This window comes from Cygnus atratus, chromosome 15, assembly GCF_013377495.2.
Source record: "Cygnus atratus isolate AKBS03 ecotype Queensland, Australia chromosome 15, CAtr_DNAZoo_HiC_assembly, whole genome shotgun sequence".
Lineage (NCBI taxonomy): Eukaryota > Metazoa > Chordata > Aves > Anseriformes > Anatidae > Cygnus > Cygnus atratus.
Genome location: NC_066376.1, coordinates 17,452,381 through 17,478,526, shown reverse-complemented (window position 1 = coordinate 17,478,526; position 26,146 = coordinate 17,452,381). Strand labels below are relative to the sequence as shown.

Here is a 26,146-nt window from a genome sequence, read left to right as displayed (position 1 = left end):
TTATGCTTACAGTTAGAAAGAGACATCTGTCTTACAAGTAAAGTTTACTGACATGGTTATTACTGAAAGAGAAAACACAGACCAAGATGCTATTTCCAGCCACATCTAAATGGACTAAAACACCTTCTGCCTTCATTCCACGTATCATGCTCACCCTGGTAACATGAGCTGTATGCAGATCTTGCTGCCACGAATGCATCACTCTGGGAATGCCTGCCTAGGCACGTGCTCCTAGAAACAACGGCTAACACAGGCAGAAACGTGTCACATTCATAACAACACTGGCAAGAGCATCAAGTGTTTCTCAGATTAATGCGGTTTAATCTGTTGGTACAAGACTGTGCAAGAAACGAGCACCGTGATTACTGTCACATATGCACATTTCCCTCAACTTAAATCCAAGCCCAACAAAATCCAAGCCCCCGCCAAAAAAAGCCTGAGTCTTGTTATACTCCAAGGGTGTTGTTGGAAATCTCAAATACCCAGAATGGCCCAGCGCAGTGCACCAATACATGTGCTTATATTTCCAGGTCTTTAGGCACAAGAAGTATCTAGGGGATGACTCTGTGCAAATCCTCCACTTCGAGGCTCCACATATTCTCATGCACCGGATTTTCCGAAAGATCCGTCATCTTTATTGCTCGCAGCACAGGCTCGGGGTTGCAGGACCGCACCACGCCCACCACCATCACGTACTTCCCTGAGAGAAAATACAACAAAAGCAGCCAGTCTGAGGCCCCATCGACCTTTACGTCTTCATTTCATTTCTAAGGCGGGCAGCGAAGCCTTTAGGACCACGCAGAGAGCCCGAGGTACAGTTCGGGGCTCCGGCCCCGCTCCGCACCCGCCTCCCCGAGGCCTCAGGGGGCCGCCGAGCGCCGCCCGGCCCCGCGCCCTGCTGCCAGCGGCCCCGCGGTACCTGCGCTGAGGCACGGCCGCCCCTGGGGCACCGCCTCCACCCCCAGCACGGTGAAGGCGCCGCTGACGTCCCTCAGTCGGGCCGAGCAGCCGGCGGCGCCGCCCCGCGCCACCTCCAGCACGGTGCCCTGCATCCACGCCGCCTGCAGGCGCAGCGGCCCCCGGCCCGCCTCCGCCCGGCCCAGCGTCCACGTCCCGCCGGCGCCCCGCACGGCGCCCCGCAGCTGGGCCGCCAGCACCTTCACCGGCGGCCCCGCGGCCTCCCCGGCCATGCCCCCGGCCGGGCCCGCGCCGCGCAGCCGCTGAGGGACGGAGCGAGAGGGAGAGGGCGGGAAGCGGCGCCGCAATCCCGCCTCAGCCGCCTGGCGCCGCTCGGCGGCCGGCAGACCCGGGTCACGCCGAGAGGGGGAACAGGCGGTGCCCGGCCGCGCTCCGGCTCCCGGGGAGCGGGGCTGTGGGGCTGCGTGCGGGGAAGGCGCTCCCCACAGCAGCCGGCCCGGCCCGCCCCGCTGGTGGCCGCCGGTCAGTAGGAGCCGGTTCTCGCTTCGCCTCAGTTCACTGGTCCCTCACCTGCTCCCCCGTGGTGTAAAGACACGGTGTAAGACCCCGGCCCGTGCTTTGACCGCAGCGCAAAGTGCCTCCCCGGGGGGTCGGCACCCTCCGCGGGGTGAAGGCGCACCGGGTGGGCACGTCCTGGCCGCAGCCCGGCTGCTGTGGGCAGCCTGGAGCCGGCCCGGGTGCTGGTCCCTGGGGCATTCCGTAACCGCTGAGCAGGAAAGGAAAACGTTAATGGTCACTGTTCAGTTAGCGTCCTCTGCTTCGTGAGAAAAACACGCTGGTTTGCTCAGGGAGGCTCTCAGGGTAACATATATATATATGTATACGCACATATATGTGTGTATACACACACACGTGGAAATCTCAAGCACTATGCACAGAAAGCACATGCAGCCCTAAGCTGGGAGCCTTTAATTCCAAAGCCTTTCAGCATTACTTTTCAGTCTGTTTATATTCCAGCCAGGCTAATTTGCTTCACTTCACTTCGAAATCCCTGAAATGCTGTGGTCTGCTTTGGGTGGGTGGGTTGGCACTTCATTTGGAAAATATACCAAGAAATAGGCCAATGGAAAAACAGGAGAATAGGACAAACAAAAGCAAAAGAATCAGGAAAATTGTGGGGACTGTTTCCTCGGGTTCACAAGCTCTCTGTTACCTACAAAAATGCAAAATGTGTAAAAATACATAGAGAACTGACTTCTCTGCAATCATTCTTTAAAGCATGTTTTGTTCTCCATTGAAAGAGCCATTACTCTATTTTAAAAAATCCAGTTTCAAGTAGCAAAATGCATCAAAAGACATTTTTTTCCCTACTCACCCATCATATTATGAATTATTTATTCAGAATATCTTTTCTCCAGAGATATTTTCTGTTTAGAGACATTCTGTAAATGGGACTTTATTCCTTTTATAGTGTAAGGAAGCAGTTAACGTTTTGTTACCATTTACAGTAAGAATAAAAGATAATATTGGTAATAACAATAAAAACACTGACATCCAAGTACACCCATTTCAATACAGAATCATGTAATCTGGCAATCGAATCATATGGGTTACAGGAATAGAAAGACATTAGGTGGTTACTGTATATGAATGCAAAATTTGAGCTAGGCTCACTGGAGAAGAATATTTGTAATTTATGCCCCTAAGCTACAGTCTCTTGACAGCATCAATATTTAGTTTCACATAAAAAAAAATAAATTGTGCCAAATATTGATAAAAGTATTGTATTCCTATTTGTTACGGTATAATAGGAGGGTCTAATGCTTATTAAACCATTAAATCTACGGATGAAGGCAAGACCCCTACAAGAGAGTAATCTGCAGGAGAGACTAAAAGGTCCCTTTTAAAAGATTTTCCTTGGAGAAACTTATGAGAAGAGGGCTGGAGTACTGGTGATCTCCACCAAGTAATGGGTTTGTTTTCCAAAACCAGAAAACCCTTTCCTTTCAGCAAAAAGCAAAGTTATACTGAACTATCTGCAAAGTTCTTATCAAAGAGCTGGCTCAGCATGGAGACACAGTCTGGGCTGCAGGAAGCACGTCTGATGCCTCGACAGACGGCGGTGTCTGGAGGTGGTCCCACAGCTGTCGAACCCAGGTTTGTGGCAGCAGAGGAAGCTCAGCACACTCTTGGGATGGGAAAGGCAGTGAGCTGGTGGCTGGCAGGCTGTAAATTACACTGGATTAAGTTTGAGTGCACATGCTGAGAGTATGCTGGATGATACAGTTTTGGTTTGTGGGGAATAAAAATGAGTCAGTCTTCTGTCTGCTGTTGCAACATGTGCTTTTCTTTAGAGCAGTCTTCAAGGACGTTACTCCTCACGCTGACATGCATGTGAGAGGTGCAGTTACAGTGTGGGTAAGAAAAGGTCAGACAGCACACTGATAAGATAGCCCTTAATGGAGCCAGGTCTCCCTGTGTTAGGCTGGCACTGGTTTGTTTGGTCTCAGGAAACCTGGAAAAGAATTTGACCCTAGTGTTGCCTGAAGAGATTTCCTAAGAAGCAGAAACTTGAAATGTTCTGTCCAGTTCGTACTTTGTCACCCTCTCACTGACACTGTGACTTAAATGGAAGCAATTCTCTGCTTTCTGCCTCTAATTTTGGTGAAAGGCTGCTATTACACACTAAAGAAATTCTTCTTTGCAAAAAAAATAAAAAAAAAAATCTGGTATTTTACAGTCCTTCACCCTACCCAAAATAATTTTAAAGAAAAGCTCTGTCCCAGTCCAATGACTGTCTAGAGAAAAGTTTCTTCAGTTTCTCTTTCGTAGTACTGAGAAATCCCTAAACAGACTTCAGACAAACTTTAACACTGCTTTCAGCACACACAAGGAACTGTCAAGTTTCACCTTTGAGAGATCCACCATAGTTTATGCTTGTTTTCTTATATTGCACACAGAACTAAAAAAGGCAATCACGAGAGTGTATAAAATTCAGTAGTTCCCTGCTCTTTGTTTGGTACCATATAAAAGGTGCAATGTGGACATGCTGACATAATTAATGATTTTAAATTAGCAGGCTAATGGGTTGGAAGTACTGGGTTGAAAATCAGACATATTTGCATCCCTAGATCAAAGTTCTGCTGCACGCTTTGGGACTGACCTGTCTGGCAGGTGGATGCTGAGTTGTTTCACCAGCAGTTTCACAGGGCTGGGAACCAGACAATGCTGAAACAGGAAAACTACAGCTGGGGCCTGCCAAACTTAGCAGGTTGCTGTGGGTAAGTGACGCTTTGGAGGTGACTTGAACCGAGGCATCATGAGCAACAGATGTCATCAAAACACTGCTAATAGCAACTACGGTCTGGGCTCTCCTGTGGTGAAGTCCTGCCAAAACTGCATGGCAGTCACCCCAAGGTAAAAATGAACTAACTTCTCTGGCAAATGCTGTCAAATAAAGCCTTAGTAAGGCACCCTTTGTGCTCTTTTTTTTTTTTTTTTTCTGGAGAACCTAGCACAGGTGCTATGCACTGCACGTGGGTCTATGCTTATCACAGTCATTAGAGGATTTTGGCCAGAGTGCTGCAGCTGTGAGGTAGCTGACAGCTGCACCCCGTGTGTGGCAGAAGGAAAAACAGCATTTGGCTCAGGCACTTCTGCAGGGAGGGTGAAAACCTCAGCTTGTGCAGCCAGCCTTAACATGAGAAATGATTCCTTCGCTCTCACTGTCACGCAAACTTAACCAGTTCCTGTCACTCACCATGCATCCCTACCACTGGTAGCCTATGGACAATGAAAGCAGCACAATGCTCTCCAGCTTAGCTGACTCATTTCATTTACAAAGAATACTTAGAGGAAATGCTTAGAGAGCTCCAGTTGTGTTCTGCAGAAGTGGGTGTCACCTGTTTATTCCTTTCTATGCTATAAATATGCCTGGTGAGTAACTGAAATAAATCCACGTTCTATGGAATAGGAGCATGGCATGGTGAAAGAAGAAAAAAGGAATAAATCACTGTATTTACCCGTACTGCTTGCTGCCCTGGATATGGTCTGTGAAGCTGGCTTCCAGATGGGCTTACACAAACTGCTGCATCGACATTAAAAAAAAAAAAAAAAAAAAAAACTCTTTAAAACAGGAAATATGAATGGCATCCAATGCGTGAGATCTCAGTACTGACTGAAGTGAAGCCAGTACCTAGGAGACTTTAGAGGTTCAGCTTTGTTGACTTCACTTTGCTTCATAAAAGAGCTGGATGTTTAGGAGTAGCTTAACAAGACTGGAGAGCCCCTGTCAGCAGTGCAGGGGAATACAGATCGCAGCATCCTCCCTGGACAGCTGCTGCTGGCGTGCTATAAATATTCTCCCATGAGCATCACCAGCATCCAGTTTATGCACTGAGAGTGAGAACAGAATCATTTTCCTAAAGAAAAGCAACAAGAAGAGTGACATTTTATTTTCAAAATCTTAAAATCTGCTATGTCAGATACCAGAAAAATACATGAAGGCCAGTGAGGATGAGAAGTTACATTCAACATGGAGCACACCTTGGCGTGGTTCTACAATATTCAAGGTTTGTTCAAAAGGTCATGAAATAACTTCCTTGAGCCTATAGGGAAAGGTAAGACCTTGAAAAATTGTTGAATTTTCAAGCAGGCCAGGGCTTTCTCAGGTCCAATCAAAGGGAACCTCTACTGCTACAAGCCTTACCTTGCTTAAACCGAAAACATTACAGCTACACCATCACCAGTCAGGCTAATTTAAATTGGTACAATGTTAGAACAAGATTAAAAGCAGCTCAGAGTTTTAATATAATGACTCAGGGATTTTATAGCCATCTCCCATTCAGCACATACCTGCATTCGTTCAGGCAAAAATGTTTTGGAAGTTTAAGACGAATGTCAAGCTCTTTGAAGAGGAAAGTTTGAGGTGAGCCTCCAGAAAGCCTAAATAAAGAGCCTGAACAGAGGAAGCCTACATGTCTGTTGCTGCATCAGGGAGGATTTTTGCAGAGTCTTCAGGAGACAGACATAAAGTAGACACCAGGTTTGGTACCTGCCAAGCAGACCAGCCAGCTGGTGTATTATCTGTTTCCTAGTCACTGAAAAGTTGTAGAAAAAAGTGACTACTCACTACTCTGTGTGCTTTAGCCAGTGTCTTGTACTTGTATTCCCATCCTGAAGTAGGGAGTGAAACTAATTTTTTAAGTGACCCATAGATCGTGGAGTAACATCTAAGTCACAAAATGGGGTGACTCTCCTTAGCTAACCACATTTTGCTCTGAGATCAGAGCATCTCCATGTAGAATGTCTGCACAGATTCTCTATGGAGCTGTGACCAAAGCTTTGCCTGTGTGGTTGCTCGGGGATGCCAGACAAAAAGGATCCTGCCCTGTACACTGGCACGAGCAGCTCTGGAGTCCTCTTTGGAAACTGTTCATGAGGGACTGCTCTCCTGACTCCCCTGGCACTGGCAGTGATACTGGCAAGAACAGCAGAAATGGCCTCGTACGGGAAGAAATGTGCTAGGTACAGGCTATACAAAGCCTATTTACCTCTTAATATGTCTGAGAGAAGATACGAAATGGTAAATAAACTCACAGATTTCTTCCTAAACAACGACATACAGTGTGTAGTTGCTGAAATGTTTTCACATTCTAAGGCTTCTTTAATTTATTGAAAAATCAAAACACATGAGGTCTCATGAGCCAACTGGGAGACATCCCATTAGTTCAACTTAGAAAACCTCTGCAACTCATGTGAAAAGGTCACATTTTAAAATATAATTTGACATTAAAATGTCACAAACTGCCTCCACCTCCTGATTTAAGTCATTTTTGTTCAAAGGTTCTAGTTTGTATTCTGCACAGCACCTGACATTAAACACTATACTGAAACTCTCTAATTAAGACCCATCTTTTTCCACTAGGTCCAGAATATACAGGTTCAGATATGAGTTTGAGGGAATGAAGGTCAGACTTTTATTGTTGGCATTTGAAATCTTGCACAACCATCGCTGACAACTTATCCATAAGTACCTCATCTCATACATTATTCAGAGACAGGAATTTGGGGGTTGGCACTCAGTTTCGCTTAAGGTAGATATATCTACTGGTTTTAAAAGATTCTCATCAGCTCATGTCAGTGAGACTCTAGAACCCATGTTATGAACTAAGTAGGAAAACAAAATGAACCAGAGGAACATAAACAGAAATTGTGAAGAGGACCCACTGCAAGGAAAAATGATAAAATCACTTATGCACGGGCGAGCTGACCTTTCTGCTGGTTGTGATGAAGACTGCAATGAGGCAACAATATAAACATTGATTTATCTCAATAAATGTCAAAAATTAATAATGAATGGTATTCAAAAATATGTTTGATGGTTTTGCCAGGTGGTTAAAATGTACACAGTAGTGTAACACAGTGGTTGTTTCTAAAGGCACCTCTTCATATAGCAAACTAAATAACGAAACTGGGACTTGAAATTCAAAGATAATCAAAAACCAGAAAGTGATTCTTCAGGGATTCAAATATATTGAAACCAATAACTAAGCAAGCTTTCAGCTTGTCATGAAAAGCAGCAATAGATGATAAAGACCAAACCAGCATGCCTTATTTTCACAACCTGAGGAGGCCATAAAACCAGACTTGCAGTAGAGAACTCCATTGCAAAAGCCAGCAGTGCTCAGTACTTCAAAACAGAAACTGGCAATACTTTAAGAGCCAACTAGGGGACATCAGTTTGGCATAGATCGTGTCTAAGTTTCATGGAAATGTCACATAGAGTGTCACATAAAGTGACTGTGCAGAGCAGGCATGAAAATGTGTGCATGTTTTTGCTTGCACCTTTGGAGTTTTGATGTTCCAAGCATCAAACACTTATATTCAAATAATTACAAATATCGTCCAGGAACATCTGAAGCTCTGTGGCTTTGCTACAGTTTCAGCCTGTATGAATTTCAGGCAATAGACACTTTAGAATGGAAAAGGACAGCACGCGACCTCGGATTTGCAAGCCAAAGCTCATCAGAGTATTCAGGCCTCGTTGCCGGTTACAGCCTCATTTACGAGAAATGCACAGGGTGAAAGTGAAAGGTGCAAAGCAGTTTCTTTCTCTTACCCACAGACCTCTGTACTCTGACTATGCTTTACCTAAATTCTTTTAAAACACAGTACAGCGATTACTAGCAAACAATCTTAACAGATGTGGGTTAGGTATTTTCATTTTCATTGTTTACATAGATATTAAGGCAGAGGGAGAATTGTGATCTTCTAGTTGAACGTACTGTTTGACAGAGACCACTGGTTTATTTGCATTTGGGGACCTCTGACTCTTACTTGGCTGAGAACTCAGGGGTTTTGGTCCACGCCAGGCCATGAGAACACCAGGGGGAGTAAGGAGGAGGGAGCGCAGTCAGAATGGCCTTCACGGTCCCTGCCATTTGAGCCAATCCCTCTTACACTTTCCTTGTCCGAAGCAAATAACTGGGTGAACAACTGGGCAATGGCAAAAATATTCTTCAGGTCCTTTTTTTTTTTTTTCTCCAGCCAGAACGGTTAACTATGGTTAACCATACTGATAAAGGAATTCATAGTTCAGGGCAGACATAAATGCCAGTAGGCTGGCCCCAATCACTCCCAAGTTCTACTGCTGCACCTTTCCTGGTAAAATTAAGCATTCAGTCATATAGGTTAGATTCAACATGTATAATATTTTATGGATAGAAGAAAGAACAAAACAAAACAAAACAAACAAACAAAAAAACCACTTTGGCTAGCCCAGTTAATTACAGTAAATGTTACCTGCAGAACCAGCATTGCTTGGTATCAGTCTACTGATTGAGTCTTCTGCCTTGGGACCTGTTCTATGCAGTGCTGAGAGATGCTACATACTTTAAGCCATCCGTGGTATCAGCCTGATTGAGGGTTGCAAGTGACTTGCAAAATCAAGTCTGGTAGGGACAGTCCTTATTAAGAAAGTCCCTAAACTTCACACTCAGAGGAGTGAGCATTCAAATAGCAGCACATTTTACTCATAGGTGGCAGTATTCAGTGAATGCCCCTTTTGTTTGTGGCTACTTTCCCTTCTGTTTCTTATAAATGTCATTGTACTACCCTGGATTCCGTCTGGACACATTATCTGGGGAAAACAGAAATTCCACCAAAGGAAACAGAACTGAAAGCAATTAGAGAATCTTCTTCATTCATCCTGTGATCTGTGAAATAGATTGATGTGTTTCCTTCTGAAGGCTGCATTTCCCAGCTTTAAAACAACAGTGCTCACTCCACCACTGCTTCTGTGGTCTTCATCACACAGCTGTGGAGCATTGCCAGCTGATAACATTTGTAAAGACTACTTGTAAAGTCATGAAACAGGCAGTGCTGCATAGTTCTTACTCCTAAACTGTGGTGGAAGTTTAAGTTTCTGTTCTTGATTTCAAAGGGGTTTGCATGTTTTGCAAGCTGCAGTTTAACTTATCTTGAACTATAGAGTTTATGGTATGTAATTGTACATTTTATGGCCTGTAATCTTGCATTAAGCCGTGTGAAATTCCTGGCACGAGTAGGAAAGGGTGTATTGTTGCTTTGTTGCTTAATCAGTATAAAGTAACAGTCAGGTTTTAGCAGAGCTGCTTTAATCTTTCCCAGTAGCCCTCTCTCTTGCAGAGAAAACTAAAGGATCAGTTTCCATCACGGCTTCTGTTTTGCTGGGTTGCATTCACACTGTTGTAATATCTATAAACATCTTGAATATACAGCACCTCAACCTAGTATCTTGGAAGTCATACCTTCTTGTTGCAGCTCTAAGTAAGCAGACTGTGCATTGCAGAAGGTGAGAAATGATCAGGCTCTGCAGAACAGACCTGTGGCAGGTGGCAGGTCACATCCTGGGGCAGCCCTGGTTGTCCGTCCTGCTCAGGCAGGAGAGAGCTGCTGCCCCCTGTTCCCAGCTATTACCCAGTGCTACATCTTGAATTGCCACAGTTTGGCCTCTGTGGAAGCAGGTTAGCTCTGATCATAAAAGCACAAGGTGAAGGTGGGATGAGACATCTGGATTGCAAATGCAGACCTAGAAAGCTCTGAGCTTTGTCTAAGCTTGGCCAGATGCCTCAGGAGGAAGGAGAGTTCCCCTGATTGCAGAGCAGCCTCTGATCATGCACTGCTTGGGACTGAAGTACTTCCTGCTTCCTCTTTTTTTTTTCTTTCTCTTTTCTTCCTTCAGTGCTTACAGACCCTGCAATAAAGCGCTCTCATTAAGAAGGAAAAGGAACTCTTTTCCCTCTGCTGCAGTTATCAAGGGACAGATAACTTAAACCTGGGAGGCAAGGCAGCTGCATGTTTCAGCAGACAGGAAATGTTGCATGGTCACACAACATTGCAAACACAAAAACCGGGACTGCTTCTATTTAAGCCTCTGCCTCGGTTCTGTGAAGAGGTTAGACATAAATCCTAAACACAGGCTTGATTTGCTAACTTCTCTAGAACTTAAAGCTAGACTTCTTTCTTGCTCAGACCTGTTGTCAATTTTAGCATTTATTGGCTGTTGTAGCTAAGACTGAATACTCATTTTACCTCACCAGGATACAATCTGTACTTGCACTATATTCCAGGAAACTGTAGTTCACATTTTCACCTTAAATACAGTTACCTATAAAGCATTTTCAACATAAGACATTAATTCAGTATGTTTTTCTTTCCCTTAGTTTTGCTACAGTTTGATCTTTATGGGACAATTGTCATTATTTTTGCAAACTGAATGAAATAAGGTGCTTTGAAAAAAAATCTGGACCTTGCCATAAGCCTATAGAAGGAAACATTATCTGGTTATCCTGTGAACTTGCGCTAGTGCACAGAAAAAAAGGCATTTGGAAGTCCTTGAGCTACACAGAGAAAGACTGGGACTTTCCTTTAAGCCTGCAGGTTGGGGCATTGATTTGAGGGAGGTGAGGCACTGACTCCTGGCTCAGCTTCAAATACCACTTATGTACTTTACCTAATAACTGCTTAATGTACAATATGTAACAGCACTCAGAGGAGACACCAATATCCAGTGTTTCCCACTCATAGGTGAGTGGTCTACCTGTTAAGCTCCAAGTCTCTCTTGGCTAACAAATATTCCTTCTTCCCTTTTGATGAGAAGAGAACTCTGCTTTGCAGTTAGGACACTTTCCAGAAAACTGACATTTTGCCTGCCATCATGCTAAGCAGGGACAGAAATCTCAGTTTTCCATATACTAAAGAGGTCTAAGTAGTAATCACCTGCCCCAGCAACATTCTCTCAGCTTGCTTGATTTTTTTAAAGACTGCCATTCTTCAAAGACCCGATTTTGAAGAACATAACTCTCGAAAACTATGATTAACGTGCATAAACTGAAAAAGTTTCAGGCATATCTCTGTGGGCAATAATACCCTACTGGCTGCTTGCACAGCATGCTGGCTGCTTTGGACCTGCTGGTAGAGGAACTCAACTCTCAACAGGCAGTGCAGCAGTCCACAATACTGCTCCAACACATTATCTCAGGAGCTTCACAATTTTATGCTCAGTGTTATGGCACACTCCTTTCTTGACTTTTTGCCTGGTTAATTAGTGCAAGGTTACCAGGCAGTCTGTTCCAGAACTGGGTTTAAATCTGTGTTTTTTTAATTCTTATTTATTGTCCAAGCAACTAAATGAGTCTTCCCTTGCTGGGCTTGCTTCCCGATATATAAATATGAAACTGGTCCCTGCAAAAGGCTTTGTCATACATGAATGAAAAGCATGATTTAAACAGCACTTAGTATTGTTTTTCACTTAGCAAACTTCCCTTGTTACACTTTACAGACAAGCAAGGCGGGGCTTCAAAGTTTGAATTGCCCAGGAAAAGCACGTGTGCTTCTTGGAGTCAGATTTTGATTATTTCCTGTATAGACACATTATGCAAGTACACTCTAATTGCATGCAGTGAGATCATCGACAAAAGATGTACGTAATACATATAAAAAATAGTGGGAGCAAAGAGGGTGGACACCACTGAACTTAGACAATAAGATAATAAGATGACAGGATGAATTTTCAACAGACTGACTGAATGCTCATACAGATGGAGGGATTTGAACACATTTGCAGCAGTCATCCCAACTGTTCTCTGAATCTCAACTCATCAGACAATGATAGATAACAGAAAGATAGTAATGATCTTGTGAACTTAGAGTCTGTAATCTTTTTCAGTCATAATCTGTAATGCTTTTACTAGATGTCTTCTGCATGCAGGGATGAAGATGTGATTTTTCCATCCAGCAGAGGGGGCTTGGCAGCAAGTTTTTTTAAATATAAACGCAAGAGATTTCTTTGGAAATTGAGCAATACTATAATTAAACTGACTGTTATAAGAACTTGCATAGTATTAAAGATAAAAACAGAACTTCCTATGAACAAGAGACACAAATATAAACAGACACAATTCAAACTGAGCGTCTTTCTTACTATCTTTGTTTCCCTTTCTTCTCAGTGTGGCTTTTCTATTTCAACAGAAAGCCCTTTCAGTTATACCTGACAAGCACAGTGCACAAGAGAAAAAGGGTTTTCTCCTAATTCCTTTGAAAATATGAGTCCAAGTTAAACCTGTCCCTGCAAACTACTTCAATACATATACCAAAAAAAAAAAAAAAAAAAAAAAAAGACATAGAAACTTGAGGTGGAAAGTTTTCCAAGCCACAACAGAGCTGGGTGTATGAAGGCAGGACATGTCATCCAGGGGTCTGGGAGCTTACAGCATGGTTACCTAATTATTTTAGGCCACTTTGTAGTTTTAAACTGGCAACCTCACAGTATGGTGAGAATAAAAAATGGATGTAATTCAAGGTTATGGTGTAAAGACGAACGTTACAAGCTAATGTTTAATGTCAAGTTGCACACAATGTTAAGTCTAGTCAAAAGACTGACATAAATTTCTCTTGAAATTAAAATGGGCTAGCTAGTCTTCTGATGTAACTCCTCTTTTTCATGATTAATTGCCCCAAAACCTGTTTGCTAGTTTGATTTCCATATACCCAGAAGAAAAGTGCAAGGAGGTGCATGCTTGAATACCTGGGAATCTTATTCACTTTATTATTTCTGATGAATAGAATGATACCTGTGTGTGAGCACTTGGATAACAGTACTCAGTGGTGCTCAAAATCTGATTTTCTCCACTGAGAACTGTCTCCAATTTTAATGACAGACTCTGGCAAATGTAATTATTGTCAACTTTGTGGCTCCAGCTTCTGGTGAAGGAAATATTGACAATAATGATGCACTAGTAACTTAAAGTGAAATTCACGCCAGATGTAGCAGGAGGCTCAGATGACTCACCATGGCCAACAAGGGCGCAGTGCTGTCCCTGGCTGATGTGAGCATGGGCTGTCCTGTACTGGTGCGGCAGCAGTCACCTCACAGGGATGCTGATGGGTGCGGCGCTCTGAGCAGCCCAGGCTCTGCCTACTCACCCTGCCACTCGCTCTGGTGAGCTCTTCTCAGAAGGCAGGATCTCAGCAGCGTTGGTGGGGTACCAGGGCTGGCACCCACGTGGGCCGCCACCCACGTGCCCCAGAAATTTTCCTCAAGTACTAGTATACTTAAAAAAGGAGTGTGTGGGGGAAGAGGAGGAGGAGAATTCTAGTCACTTGGTGAAATGAAATTTTCTTTAAGTGTAGTGTGGATATCGGGTTGTCTGCTAAAATTTCTGTTCGGAAGTGAATGTACGATATGTACTGGCAGTATATGCCACCATATTTCTGACAGAAGGAAATGTTGGGCTATGAGAGTTTTGGAAGTCCATTGGGAGGAAGGGGACGCAGCAGGACATTGTGTGTCCTCAGGCCCGAAAACTAGGCCCTAGCTAAGAGCACCAGCTCTGTGAGATGATGATCCTGGGCCCCCTGCCTTTAAGCTCCCTCACCCATACCACATCTGCAGCACTTCTACCCATTGCTCTCAGTTCCACCATTCCTCGGACCCAGTGTCTTCTGTATCCTTCACCCCACTTCTCCAAACCCATCTCAAAGCCTCTCCCTTCGCTGTAGAGCTGCCTTTCTCCTCACAGCAACAAAGTGCTCGGCCTTCCACACCAGGGCATCCCCTCCCTGACCTGCCCTTTCTGCCTGTCAGGAGAGCCTCACCCTCACCTCACAAGGTTGCCTTCTCCAAATCTTCAGGTGCTCCCAGCACCGTCCCTGCCTTGTGGCCAGCACCCCACCACCAGGTCCCCCTGCTCCATCCCTCCCCACGCTGCCCTGGTCCCTTTGGCCTCTGCCCCTTCCTGGCACCAGCTCCTTAGGTATCCCCTCCTCATGCGCACTGTGTGAGACCCCTGACTCCTGCTTTTCACACAGGAGCATTTCAGAACAGAGCAAACCCTCCACTAGTCACAGCTGCAAGAGCAGCAGAAAGAGGATTTGTCAGGGGAACAGCAACTCTGTGGTAGCTTTCATAAAACAGAATGAACCGCATAGCACTGCTGGGTGCACTGGTGGAGAGGATTGAGGAAGAGAAAAGAGGAGAAAGGTGGGTATTTATGGGAATTTACAAGAAAGAAAGAATCCAATTTGATGTTAATGACCTGAGTCAAAATATAAGGACGCTGAACTTCCCAGAAAGGAAGTTCACTAAGAGGGAACCACAGATAAGCTTCAGACGCTAAACTGAAAACTGGAGAAGGTAGACTTAATTCTCAGAAGAAAAAAAAAAAGAAGAAGAAGAAAGAAAAAAAACTGTCTGAAGTATACTTTATTGAAGACAGAGAAAGCAAAAGACAGAGAGCATCTTGAAAGTAAAAGAGGTATTAAACAGAATTACAGGAAGCAACTAAAAAGCAGCAGGCAGAGAAAAGCAGAGCAGAGTAAATCTGAAACCTGGGACATTGGGATTTGTTCACACAGGGAAAGGTCAGATGGGGACAAAGTTCCAGCAGTATCATGGAACAAGCCAATAAAGAATTAGCTGAGACTAACACATAGGAAGTAATAATAATAATAATAAATAAATAAATAAAAGAATTATGAGAAAGAATATGAACCAGAGGAGAGGAGACAGGCTAGAAATGAGAGATGAAAGAAGAGACAGAACAAATACTGTATGGGATGAGGAGGGGCAAAGAGCAGAATAGCCCATTCTAGCTCAGCTCATAGGAACTGAAAATCTCCCAAATCTGCTTTATTAATTGCCAATGCTAAGTTTAAAGCCTTATGGGTACAGAACTTTTTGCATAGAGAGGCAACTATCTGTGCAGGTTCAAAATGGACATGGGAGAGTGTTAGCTTAAATGACAGAGGAGGTACAAAAACTATGAACCCAGAAGAGTAAGGAGATGATATGTGGCACAGCTTCAAACAAATATTCTAGGGCAAGTGAGACTCTAGATGCTGCTGACCTAAAAACTACCAGACGTTGCTACTACTGTTATTTTGCTAAGGGCATAGCTTCTTTCAGCTCAGCTCATATTTCCAAAGATGCTAATTCCTTGAAGGAACGGTAGGTACATTAGAAAACATATTATAGTCAAACCCTTAATCATCTCCAATCCATCCAGCATATTCACACACACTTTTTAAAATAAAAACCAATCATTCTTCAGTCTCCTTGCACATGAAATGAAAACAAAGAAAATTCCATCTTCAGGCCAACGACAGATGCAGGTAAGAGTCCAGTTAATGTACGTTAATGGAAGTCCCAAGAACTTTCACATGAAAAATCTAACAAAGATCCGAGCACACAGACTGTTTTACAGGCATGGGTCACTGACAGTGAAACAGTTTCATAAGAAGTCCAAGCAGTCTAGTTGTTCTCCTGTAAGATCATTACCTTAAGACATTAACAAATATTGGGTCATATTGTCAATTCAGTTCCTCCAGGGATGAATGGAGCCCCTCTTGATATGGTGCAAAAGGAGAAGTAAAAATACCCAACTAGAAAGGGTGTCTGCACCGAGTTCCCAGTGACTGCAGCGGCTGAGTCACAGTGGGTTCTTGGACATGTAGGGGAGTTTTAGCAGGAAACCGCCTACCACTTTATTTACAGCTCCACTTCAACTATGCCATTCGACTCAGCTCAGTAGACGATTTTTATCGCTGTAGATGTTGGGGATGCATTTGCAGAGACACTTTCCAGAAGGTCACGTGTTCAGCAGTGGATTTCTGTGAGCTTTCTACGTATTCGCTTTGGATGGGAGAAATACTGCCCCTTCTGTCCTTCTACCCCCAGTACAAGCTAGTACTTTTTTCCAACCACTCTGATTTCTTTGTCGTACCTGGCCTGTATGCGTGTTTTGCATTGCTGGACTCCTAGAAACCAGCATGCTCTCATAGTACACCTTACCAGCATGGGTACCTACAGCAGCACATCCAGCACCTGGAGACAGAGTCCTGCTCTACCACACAGCACACTGTCTTTTTCTGGCATTTAAAGTAATTAAAACAACAACAAGTTTGTATCAAAAAACTATGCTGGAACTCTAGCAAAGCTTCTTTTTATTAATTTCTTCTTTGTAAAGTATAGACATCTATAGAAAAAAAATATTTTTTAAAAGGTAATTATTTGCAGATTTTAGCCCTTGAAAGTTAGAAAGGGCCTTCCCTGTCTTTTCCTGCAAATTCTGTCCTAGTTTTGTGAAAGAGTTAAGATCACACATTTCACCAGCACCCCTGCGTCACTCGGCATACAGATGCATGAGTGGGCAGTTTTCAGGTTGCGTGTGTGTGTAAATCTGATATTGCCCAATTTTTCAGTTCTAGGCTTTGTAAACCACATAGCATCAGTGCAGCATGTGTGCCTGGTGCAGGACAGGAGGCTGGCTGTGGTGTGCAAGTACAAACTGCTAATTAAGACAACACAAGAGGAAGCAGGCTAATTACTCTCAGGAACAGTGATGTTCCTGAGCCTCATGACTGCACCGAAATCCCAGTTTCAGAAGTGAATGGCTGCTGAATCCCAGTGTGAAGGACTCGTCTGTGTTCATGGAGGGCTTCTTGGCAGAGCACGTCCAGCCAAGGACAACACCGGAGCCTAAACCCTCTGAGCAGCATCTCCCAAACCTGCTGCTTCCTGCACAAGTCTAAGCCCTGAAAAAGAGGGCTGGGAGGCGATACAAAGACAAGAAAACACGTCAGTTGGACCTGCTTCTCTATGTTTATACCAGTCTATAGAAAAGTTTATGCAAATTAAAACCAGCCACAGGACTGCTGGGAAGGTGCCAGCTACACTCTTGGTGTTGCAGTTAGGGAGGGAGTGAAGTTCAGAGAGGGAAGTCTCATCAGGCTGGTTCCCAACAGCCAGCAGAAGCATCCAGTTCAGTACAGCAGTGTGGGGGTCATAGCTACAAAGTAACTACCTTAGCCATCCACGCTGGCAGGTTTTTTTATGCTTGAGTTTTTATTTTTTTACACCCCAGCACTTTTTTTGTGCTGCACAACACTCTTCTTGTGGCTCATTTTTTAAAAACAGAGTCAGCTCTAGCCCTGCCTTTCAAGTACACACTTGAGAGCTCACGCAGAGCAGAGGAAAGATGCTGAATGAATCACAGGAGACTATCTATTGGCCAAAAATGTGCAGGATGTACTATTCTTGGTATTTTAGGCAGCAGGTCTGTCACATGAAGAGGATTCATTGTGATCTGACCCAGCTGAATGAGCGTAGTGCTGTAGAAACCAATGGGGTTATCTCCCTGGTCTCAAGGCAGTGTTATTATTTCTGTCCCCTCCAAATCATTGTCCTCCTACCTGTCTACCACCATTACCACCACATGTTGGCACAAGATTAGCAGAAAATAACCACACACTAATCTGCCTGCCACCCATTAGTGGAAACTGGGAATTCACTGGAATTCAGGGAACTGGAGACAGGTCACAAGTTACACTCTTGGTACTGCAGTTTATCTGCACAGTTGATATTTAGAGTTTCATGTGTATTGCTCAGTTTCCCTGAAATTAACCTTTAAGAAAAGAGAGAGAGAGAAGGAGAGGAGAAGGGGGAAAAAAAAGAAAAAAAAAAAAAAGCACCCAAACCCACAGCCTTTCAGGGGGATCAGAAACCAATTTCAGGAAACACTATCAACTTTGATGGTAAACGCAGCCACTGAAAGTAAATAGTAAATGCATTCTTTTGTGTGTGTGTGTGTGTGTGTGTGTGTAGCGAATTAACTTTTTTTTTTTTTTTTGAGTTTCATACAGAAACAGAGAAGGAAAAGTGCAGAACACTACGTAACACACTGCTGGGATACAAGCTATTTATTGCAGACTGATCAGGGTTGAGCCATTTTCAGTATGACCCATGAGCAAGCAAGAAGCTTGAACCAGGTGAGATGCTTTTTCCAGTGCTGTCACCTGGGACCCTTCCGTGCCATTATCCCACAGTGTCACATCCCTGGCACATGCACAACCTCAATCTTAGGCTTCTCAGCAATGCAGCACAACAGTCAATGGTTGTTCTGGGGAAAATGGGACAGTAAGAAAGTAAAGGAAAAATATGAGAGGAATATAAAGTCAGGGTGAAGGCAGGAAAATGAAGGGAGCTAAGTGGTACCCTTTCAGATAATTCAAAATGTGTAACACAAATGTATCTAGAAGTGAGCATCAGATGTATGTGTTTTTGTCTCTTAAAAAATAAACTTTTAGCAAGAAAATGGTCTGGACCCCAGTGGTCTGTTCTGGGTGCAAGTCTACTTTCCATCTTGCTAACAACAGTGATTGCCACAGTGCCACCAGCAGCACTTTGGATGCTGAACTAAAGGCTAATGTGAAGCCATGGCACTTGCATCCCATTCCTACTAAAGAACCAGCACACACTACAGAACAAAGTCTTCATCTTTTTGGACGAAGGAAAAAAAAAACTGAGAAACAAGCTAAGATCACAGACCTTGTACTATTGTTACTGGGCTTACATACTACTGTAACTGGAAATCCTCTGAAGGGCTCTGATGAAGCTCCTGCCAAGCCTTTAGCAAAGAAATCTAACCTCATTAAAGATTTCCTCCTGACCAAAGCAAGTACCCATCTGGGAGGACACAGGAGCATTTTTAATGTAGCCAGAAATTCTGGGTCTCTGGCAGGCCTTCAAAGACAAGAAAAGCTGTTAAGGTGTGCAGGATCTTACCCGTAAGTCCTCCACCTCTGTTTTGTGGAAGTCATGGCATGGTATGAGCACTAGAAAGGGACAGAGCTTTCATTGACTGCATGGAAAATCCATATTCCCTGTTAGTATTCTAACCTTTCCCCATAGACTCAGGGAGAGAAGATGTTCACCTACTTACATGGGAAATCATTAGAAAGAGCATGGATTTAAATTCACATTCATCAGTTTATTGGGATTTCTTTGTATTATTGTTACTAGGTGCTTAATTGCATCTGTTTGCCCATAAAAATTCTCAAGGGAAAAAGCTCCATTACTTGACATTTGAAGAATTATATTTGCCTTTTTTTTTTTAATTACAAATTATCACCCAACTGCTAATCTGCATTTTGAAAGTGGTGATTAGAGAAATCTAATTACAGAACTTCAGCATAGGTATTTACTGAAAGAGCAGTCACCTGAAGGCTGCAGTAATTTATGTTGAGTGGGGCTGTAATATCAGGAACATACAGATCATTCTGTTTAGAAGTAAAACCAGAACGTCATGGACCATAACTTTGGTACCACTGCAGAAACTGAGAGGTTACTCAGGCCATGCTCGAGGTATGAGACAGTCAGAACAGGACAGCTGGAGCAAAAAACTAAACAGAGGAACAAATCTAAACTGTTTGTGGATAAGAATAGCTCCAGCCACCTTACCAAAAGGGTTTTCTGTGGGTAAAGTTGTATTAGAATGACTTGGAGTTTGAGATCATCACATGTCACTACTAATATGGTCAATAAGTTTTTGAAGGTTGTCTTGGCAAGCTCAATTCAATTTATGTGACTAATCCTAATGCTTCCTCTAGACTCATTATCAGAAACTTTGCCAGTATTTTGACGTTATTATGAACTGAAATGGATTTGCAATTGAAATACAGCACAGAATTTCTTCTCAGTTTAAGACAGCTGATAACAGGAGTCCTCACAGAATTGGAGGATGAAGCTGCCCTTACAAAGTGAGTCACCACAGATATCAAACCTCCCAGCAGCAATTCAGCGAGATGTCTATAGTGCTCCTGGAGGAAATCCTCCAAGATGGGCACTCTTCCCACTTTCATATTCTCAATTGCCTAATTTACTGAGAGGGGACATCAAGGACTGCATGCTATGATACGCTAATTTTACCTAACATAATATTTCTTCTAAATTAATCCATAAGCATTTGTGGTGAGGTCTGTATCTAATATAAATATTTCTAAACTTAGAGAAGGCATCATTAATATCTTTGGATTAAGTTTCTGATTTATCACTTTAGTTAGAGATGCCAAGAGTTCTACATGTAAAGTGCTTTTATCTTGTGTCAGAAATTGCCAACTTATTTTCCAGATTCCTAGAAATTCTGCAGTGTTTGGAATATGATGAAGCTAATTTATTCTGAGCACAGCTTGTTGACTTCACAAGTAAAATTGGCAAGGGTTTGCAATAATTCTGGAGAAGGATGATGTCTGAAATAAAATAAAACAAAACACAACACTGTTAATTATGGAAGTGGTTTTGACTTGTATTTTTTTCTTTTTCTTGGCAAATGTGGAATTAATATTTCTGTTCTGAAGTAGACTGTTGAGCCAATTGTCAAGACCTATTATTTTTCAGGAAGTGAGGAGAGAAGAACAGAAATCTAGCTAATTTCTCAGTAAATACATTGAAAATTGAGAAAATAAAATTAATATTACCTATTTTTTGCCTACATTTTTGCAGACATAAGTTCTATAATTATCCAAGGCCATAAGACAGCATTAAAATCCGTATAGGATTTATCTGTGTAGCAGAATGAGATGTGCATTCACTAGTTCCTATTGGTTGTATATACGAGTTATTTGCTACTGCAGAACCGAGGGTCCTTAATATTTTTTCATCATAAGAGGTTGGGTAGTTTATGATCTTGAGATTAGATTGCGACTGTAAAAATATCAGTTATTAAAATAGCAATCACAGTAGGAATATAGGGGCCTGCATATCATAACAGTAGGAAAACCTACAAAAATAGCTTTTTGTGGCTGAGTTTTAATGGTGATTTATTCAGACTGAGGCTTGACGATTTCAAGTATTAACAATCCAACCAAGTCATCTGAAAGTGTCTCAGTGCATTGTGAAATAAATAGGATTGTCCACGTGGATCTGGATGAGAAGCTGATTTACAATGCCGTCACCTTTTGATTTTTCAGCTTCCTGTGTGCTACTTCTGGATTCTCTAACAGCACTGTATCTGCTTTCATTCACTTTAAAAGCCAATCCACTTTTATTTTCCCTTTAATTTGGACTGTTGAGTCTCTCTGCATTCAAGGAAATAAAACTGAGATCTGGGTCCGTCTGACAATATTAAGAATGAATTTTCATCTGTTTCCTGTGGACTGAAAACCAAATGTGGGGGAACATTTGAGTCATTTGCTCTACCTCACCCCAACCATAAAAATCTCCTCATGTTGGTTGTGCCTGTGAATGAAATGTATCAGGCACTGATGCCGCAGCCTTTGAATTACTTTAGCAGAAATTATTTCTGTGTGGTTTTAATAGATGGAATCATGAGAGCACCAGGAATGGCATCAATGTTCACCTGCAGCAGTAAATGCAAATCTGTAATCTTGTAAACCATGCAGGACACAGACTAACTAGTCATTGAAAGCACAGGGAAGTGGCAGAAAATGACTGTTCAGAATGGAAAACTGTAAGACCAGAGGGTAATAATACCATTAAAATAGTGACAAAGAGACACTGGAGGCCTTTTTGGACTATGAACGGATGTTTCGTTTGGTACCCTCAACACCCCCACTTCACAAATAAATATCCCCCAAAGCTTATGACCTCTCCAGCATCCCCTTCTGACATTATATGGAGGACTCCAACTGCATGTGTGAGCACTAACTTCAGCTCCAAAATCTACAGCAGAGTTCAGTGCTACAGCTGATTTTCCTGTGCCATTTTACCACTCCTCATTCGTTGGCCTGGGATCTGAAAATACACAAGAATGGGGAAATGGAAAAATGGAGAACGTAGCTTCAAGAGCAAAGGAGAGAGCTGCTGGGGTGGTGATGGAGGCAATGGAGAGGGGGCAGAGGAAGGCAGTCTGTTCTGGCTTACTTCTGAAAGGATCACTCAGGTATCATGGTATCCAGATGGAAGTAAAATTAGCAACTGGCTGTGAAATTCAAGGTACATGTTCCTCCAGCCACCATCGAAACCTCTGCAGTCCAGTAAGTGGAAGCCAAGCTACCATCATATGGTTCTCCTTTAAAATATCCAGTTCAGTTTTTACTGCGGTAGTTCTCCCATCTGAAAGGCAGCCTACCACCTCTGCAATTAGCACCAGCATGATTGCTGGGGACCTAGGATTCCTCTGCCAATTGTGGAGTTTGCGCATACACACAGGCCCACACCCACCCACACCCATGCTATGCAAATCTCTCATTTGTATGAAGAAAATTAAAAAAAAACAAACACCACCAGAAAGCATGCTGCCCTTTCACAATGCTTCTACCAACAACTTCAGTCCTTCCTTTTTTCTCTTTCTTTTTACTCAGCTAATTACCGAGAAGGATGTCTGTACTGAAATGTAGTCAATCCAAGCCACATTTTTGTATAGCTAACTGCTTAGCATTTGAATTCATAAGACTAACGCAGATCTTTATTTGACTTGGTTAATATCAACAAAGGAGCTTCCACTGAAGAGTAGGCAGGGTCCAAGTAAACCAACATTAACTGCTCCAGAAGAAGAAACTAAAAACATTTTAAATAAACAATTCCAAAGTAGTCAGCTTAGGGAGAAGAAAAAAAAAAAAAAAAAAAAAAAACAACTTTCCTCATAGCCACTGAGAATTTAGGACTTATTTAAAGCATAACAGTTTATTTCTCTTACAGAGATATATTTCAAAGAATTTGTCTGGAATATTCAGAGCAACTCATGAGAGGGAGAGGCTCCACTCTTACTCAATTTTAGCATGCTCTTAAGCTTAATTAGTTTAACTTCCCAAAAACACAGCTTTTCATCCTACCCAGTAGACATATGCACATCCTCATGGCTAATACTGACAGCAATCCTTGTTAGAAGACAAAAATTAAAATTTTCTATCATCCATCCTAGCTGGATGGGATCTAAATTGTACATTATCTGCAAAACAGCTTGAAATCCAGCTCAGAATACTGCTTGTATACTTACTGGCCACCTCTAACCTAGGTACAGACATGAAAACCATCTGAGGACATCTCAAACTCTATTTTGTTCTTGGCATAATGACTTACGTATGCTGCCATGGAGAAACTAATACACCCAGCATCCTTGAGTGACACATAACATGGGCATTAATATCAGTATAAAGTGAGTCATTTTTATAGCCATTTTGCCTAAAGACAAATGCCTAAAAGGTTAAGAGGATAAGCTGTATTGAACAGGCTCACTTTATTAGCTCTTAACCTACAACACAACAGTATGGATAGTATGGAAATGGAGATGTATAAGGAAATGTCTAGTCAGGGTAGTTAGATCTTTTGGGCATGTCCCATTTAAATACATCAAGCTCTGACCTTAATACCAAGTTAAAGTGGGTGATGGAGGTTCACACTTCTCTCAGTGCTGCTGGTTTCAGTACATCTGAAAGCAAGCTCAGAAACAATGTGGTGTCTACTTTACTTGCAAAATCAAAGAATTCCGATTTCAGGGGTTTCATTTAAATGAAAATTCAGATTCTGGAGAAGAAAACAAAACCCACTAAAACAGGAAGGATGGTATTGTGGTTAAGTTTCTAGTATGGGGCTCTGAAGACCTGAATTACGTTCCAGTCCTAGCCCTTCTGCAGACTGTCTCACATTCTGACTTAAAGCAAATCACTGAACTTCTCGGTGCTTCAGTTCTTCTGCTCTACAAATCATGCTGCTGGTTTGGGCAGTTTATACAATGAGCTCTTTCATCCAAGGGATACCATCTCCAACAGCAGCACAAGGGAGGCTCTAACCTCAAAACACTAATAATAACAACATATGTGACCCTACTTACTTGAATCATTCGTTCAAGAAAACAGCGATTTATTAGGCCTGGGAAAATATTTTAATTACTCATTGCCAACTGTCTTAATAAAAACAACAGAATTTTACATTTACATTTACATTTAAATTCAGATTTAACATTCATGTATTAATTCCCACACTGATCATCCACTTGCTATACCAAACTCTAACCAAAACACCATTCCATAGACATGTTGGCCTACCAATTAATTCAGCTTCCTATGAGAATCAGCATCTGCATCTCATCTCGAGAAAAAGGAATGCAGCTGAAATGGGGAGTGTCTGCTGATTTTCTAATTGTTTTAAGTTATTTGCATTTTTTTTTTTCTTCCAGAGGACTGTCCCTGCAGGGTGGATGAATTCAGTAGGGTGTGGAGTGCCCCATGAGGGATTTTATTCTGGGGAATACCATAAATGGTATCACAGCCTCCTACCCCTTGGTGGTTTCACAGGGTGAAGAAAGGCTTGGAGCAGTCATAAGGAAAGCTCTGCCTACCTTACACTGCTGCTAGCATGGCTCAGGGTATGTTTTCTGAAAAAAAGAATCTAGAAAAACAGGGAAACATCACATATATTATCCCCAAGAGACATAGTGCTCTCCCACCTTTAACACTATCCTCAGATCTGTGCTTTTTCCCTCGCTGCCTCCTGGCAGACCTTTCGCTGCACCCAGTGCATTTCTGGCCAGCAAGCAAGCCATGCTCCTGCTGTAGAAATGACTAGAGTTTCCTCTGATTTTTTTTTTCTCATTTTACAAGCCAATGTTTATGAAATAGGAGTCAGGGCTCTTATTTTAAACAAAATTGAGTTTGTTCTTTATCCAAACCTTAGGAGCTTTACTGATACGATCCTTCAGATCAGAATTGTTTACATTTCTGCCCAGAGAAACAGGGGAATCCTTTTTCTTTCACCCCAAACTTTGCCTTTCTTTTCTGAGACCATCAGCAGGGAAGAAAGGAAGCAGGATTTCTTTCTCCATGTGAAATAGTACTTTGTGAAAAGGAAAAAAAAATCCAAACAAACAAGAAACCAACAGAAGGTCTGAAAGAGTTTGCCAGGGAAGGCTCTACTTACCAGAGAGACTCTAAAGAAGGCCTAACTCACCTTGCAATACGCAACAAGCGCTCATTAAGCTGAGCTCATTGAGCAAAGATCAGAAACACCTGATTTGGCAGCAGTACTTCAAACTTCAGTCATTTCTGGAGACCTTCTTTCCATGTGGGCTCTACTCAGCAGCTCTCCATCAGCTCCAAATTTATGCACTGCCCTCTACTGGGTAGAGTAACCTCTTTTTGTCTAAAAGTAATATCTTTTTATCCAAACCTGCTGGAATGGATGTCTTTCAAAGGCCCAGATCATTGGGATTTTAGGTAGAGGGAGAGAGGGTAAGGAAGTAAACAGAAGGCTGAGGACAGGGCCTTGCAAAAGGAAATATGAATGGGAAAAAAACAAGATATCCCAATAAAACTCAACGTGTGAGACCCTCAAGTCTAAAGCCTCAACTCTTCCTACCACAAAATCTTCACCCACTGTAAAAGTCCTTCACATGTCACAACTGAGCCCTGCTTCTCCTGGGCGAGCCTTTCTGGAACACTTTATGGAGCATCCTAGACCACTCTCACTGCGATTCACGTACAGAAGACAGCAAACTTTAAGCAGCAGCCTGACGCACTTGCCTTTTGGTGCCCAAGCTCAGACTCTCTCCATCATGACTGGGAGCTCACCTACCCATCTGAGCCCTGCCAAGCTCTGAAGGTTTGCAGTTAAGCTTTATTACCACATTCCCGCTGAATGAGGAAGACTTTTTGGACAGACGCTTTGTCAGCTACTCAGTCCATGGCAGCCAGACCACACATGCACCCAGAGGAGCTGCCTTCCCTTGTGGTCTTACAAAACTAAAAATTATGTGAGAGTGTAACAGCTTTCCTGGCACGCCTGTGGCAACCGGTAGCCAGCCTCCATCTCACCTGAGAAACACCCGCAGCGCTGTGCTGCTGTATGGCCATGCCCTGCTCCACCTATGAAAGCCGTGGTGATGGCAGGAGCAAGCGGTGCCTCGGGGCCAAGCTGGGAGTTAGAGGATCTGAGCTGCATTTTTTGGCTCTGATT

General features: G+C 42.8%; 1 protein-coding gene across 1 annotated transcript; it reads right to left on the bottom strand.

The window, feature by feature from the left end:
* Window positions 1-297: 297 nt before the first annotated feature.
* On the bottom strand, window positions 298-1,229 carry RMI2 (RecQ mediated genome instability 2). Its single transcript, XM_035548897.2, has 2 exons — window positions 920-1,229; window positions 298-700 (listed from the first exon to the last, which is right to left on the bottom strand). Exons 1-2 carry the CDS (start codon window positions 1,188-1,190, stop codon window positions 552-554), a joined length of 420 nt encoding a protein of 139 aa, XP_035404790.1. The 5' UTR covers window positions 1,191-1,229; the 3' UTR covers window positions 298-551.
* Window positions 1,230-26,146: the final 24,917 nt, after the last annotated feature.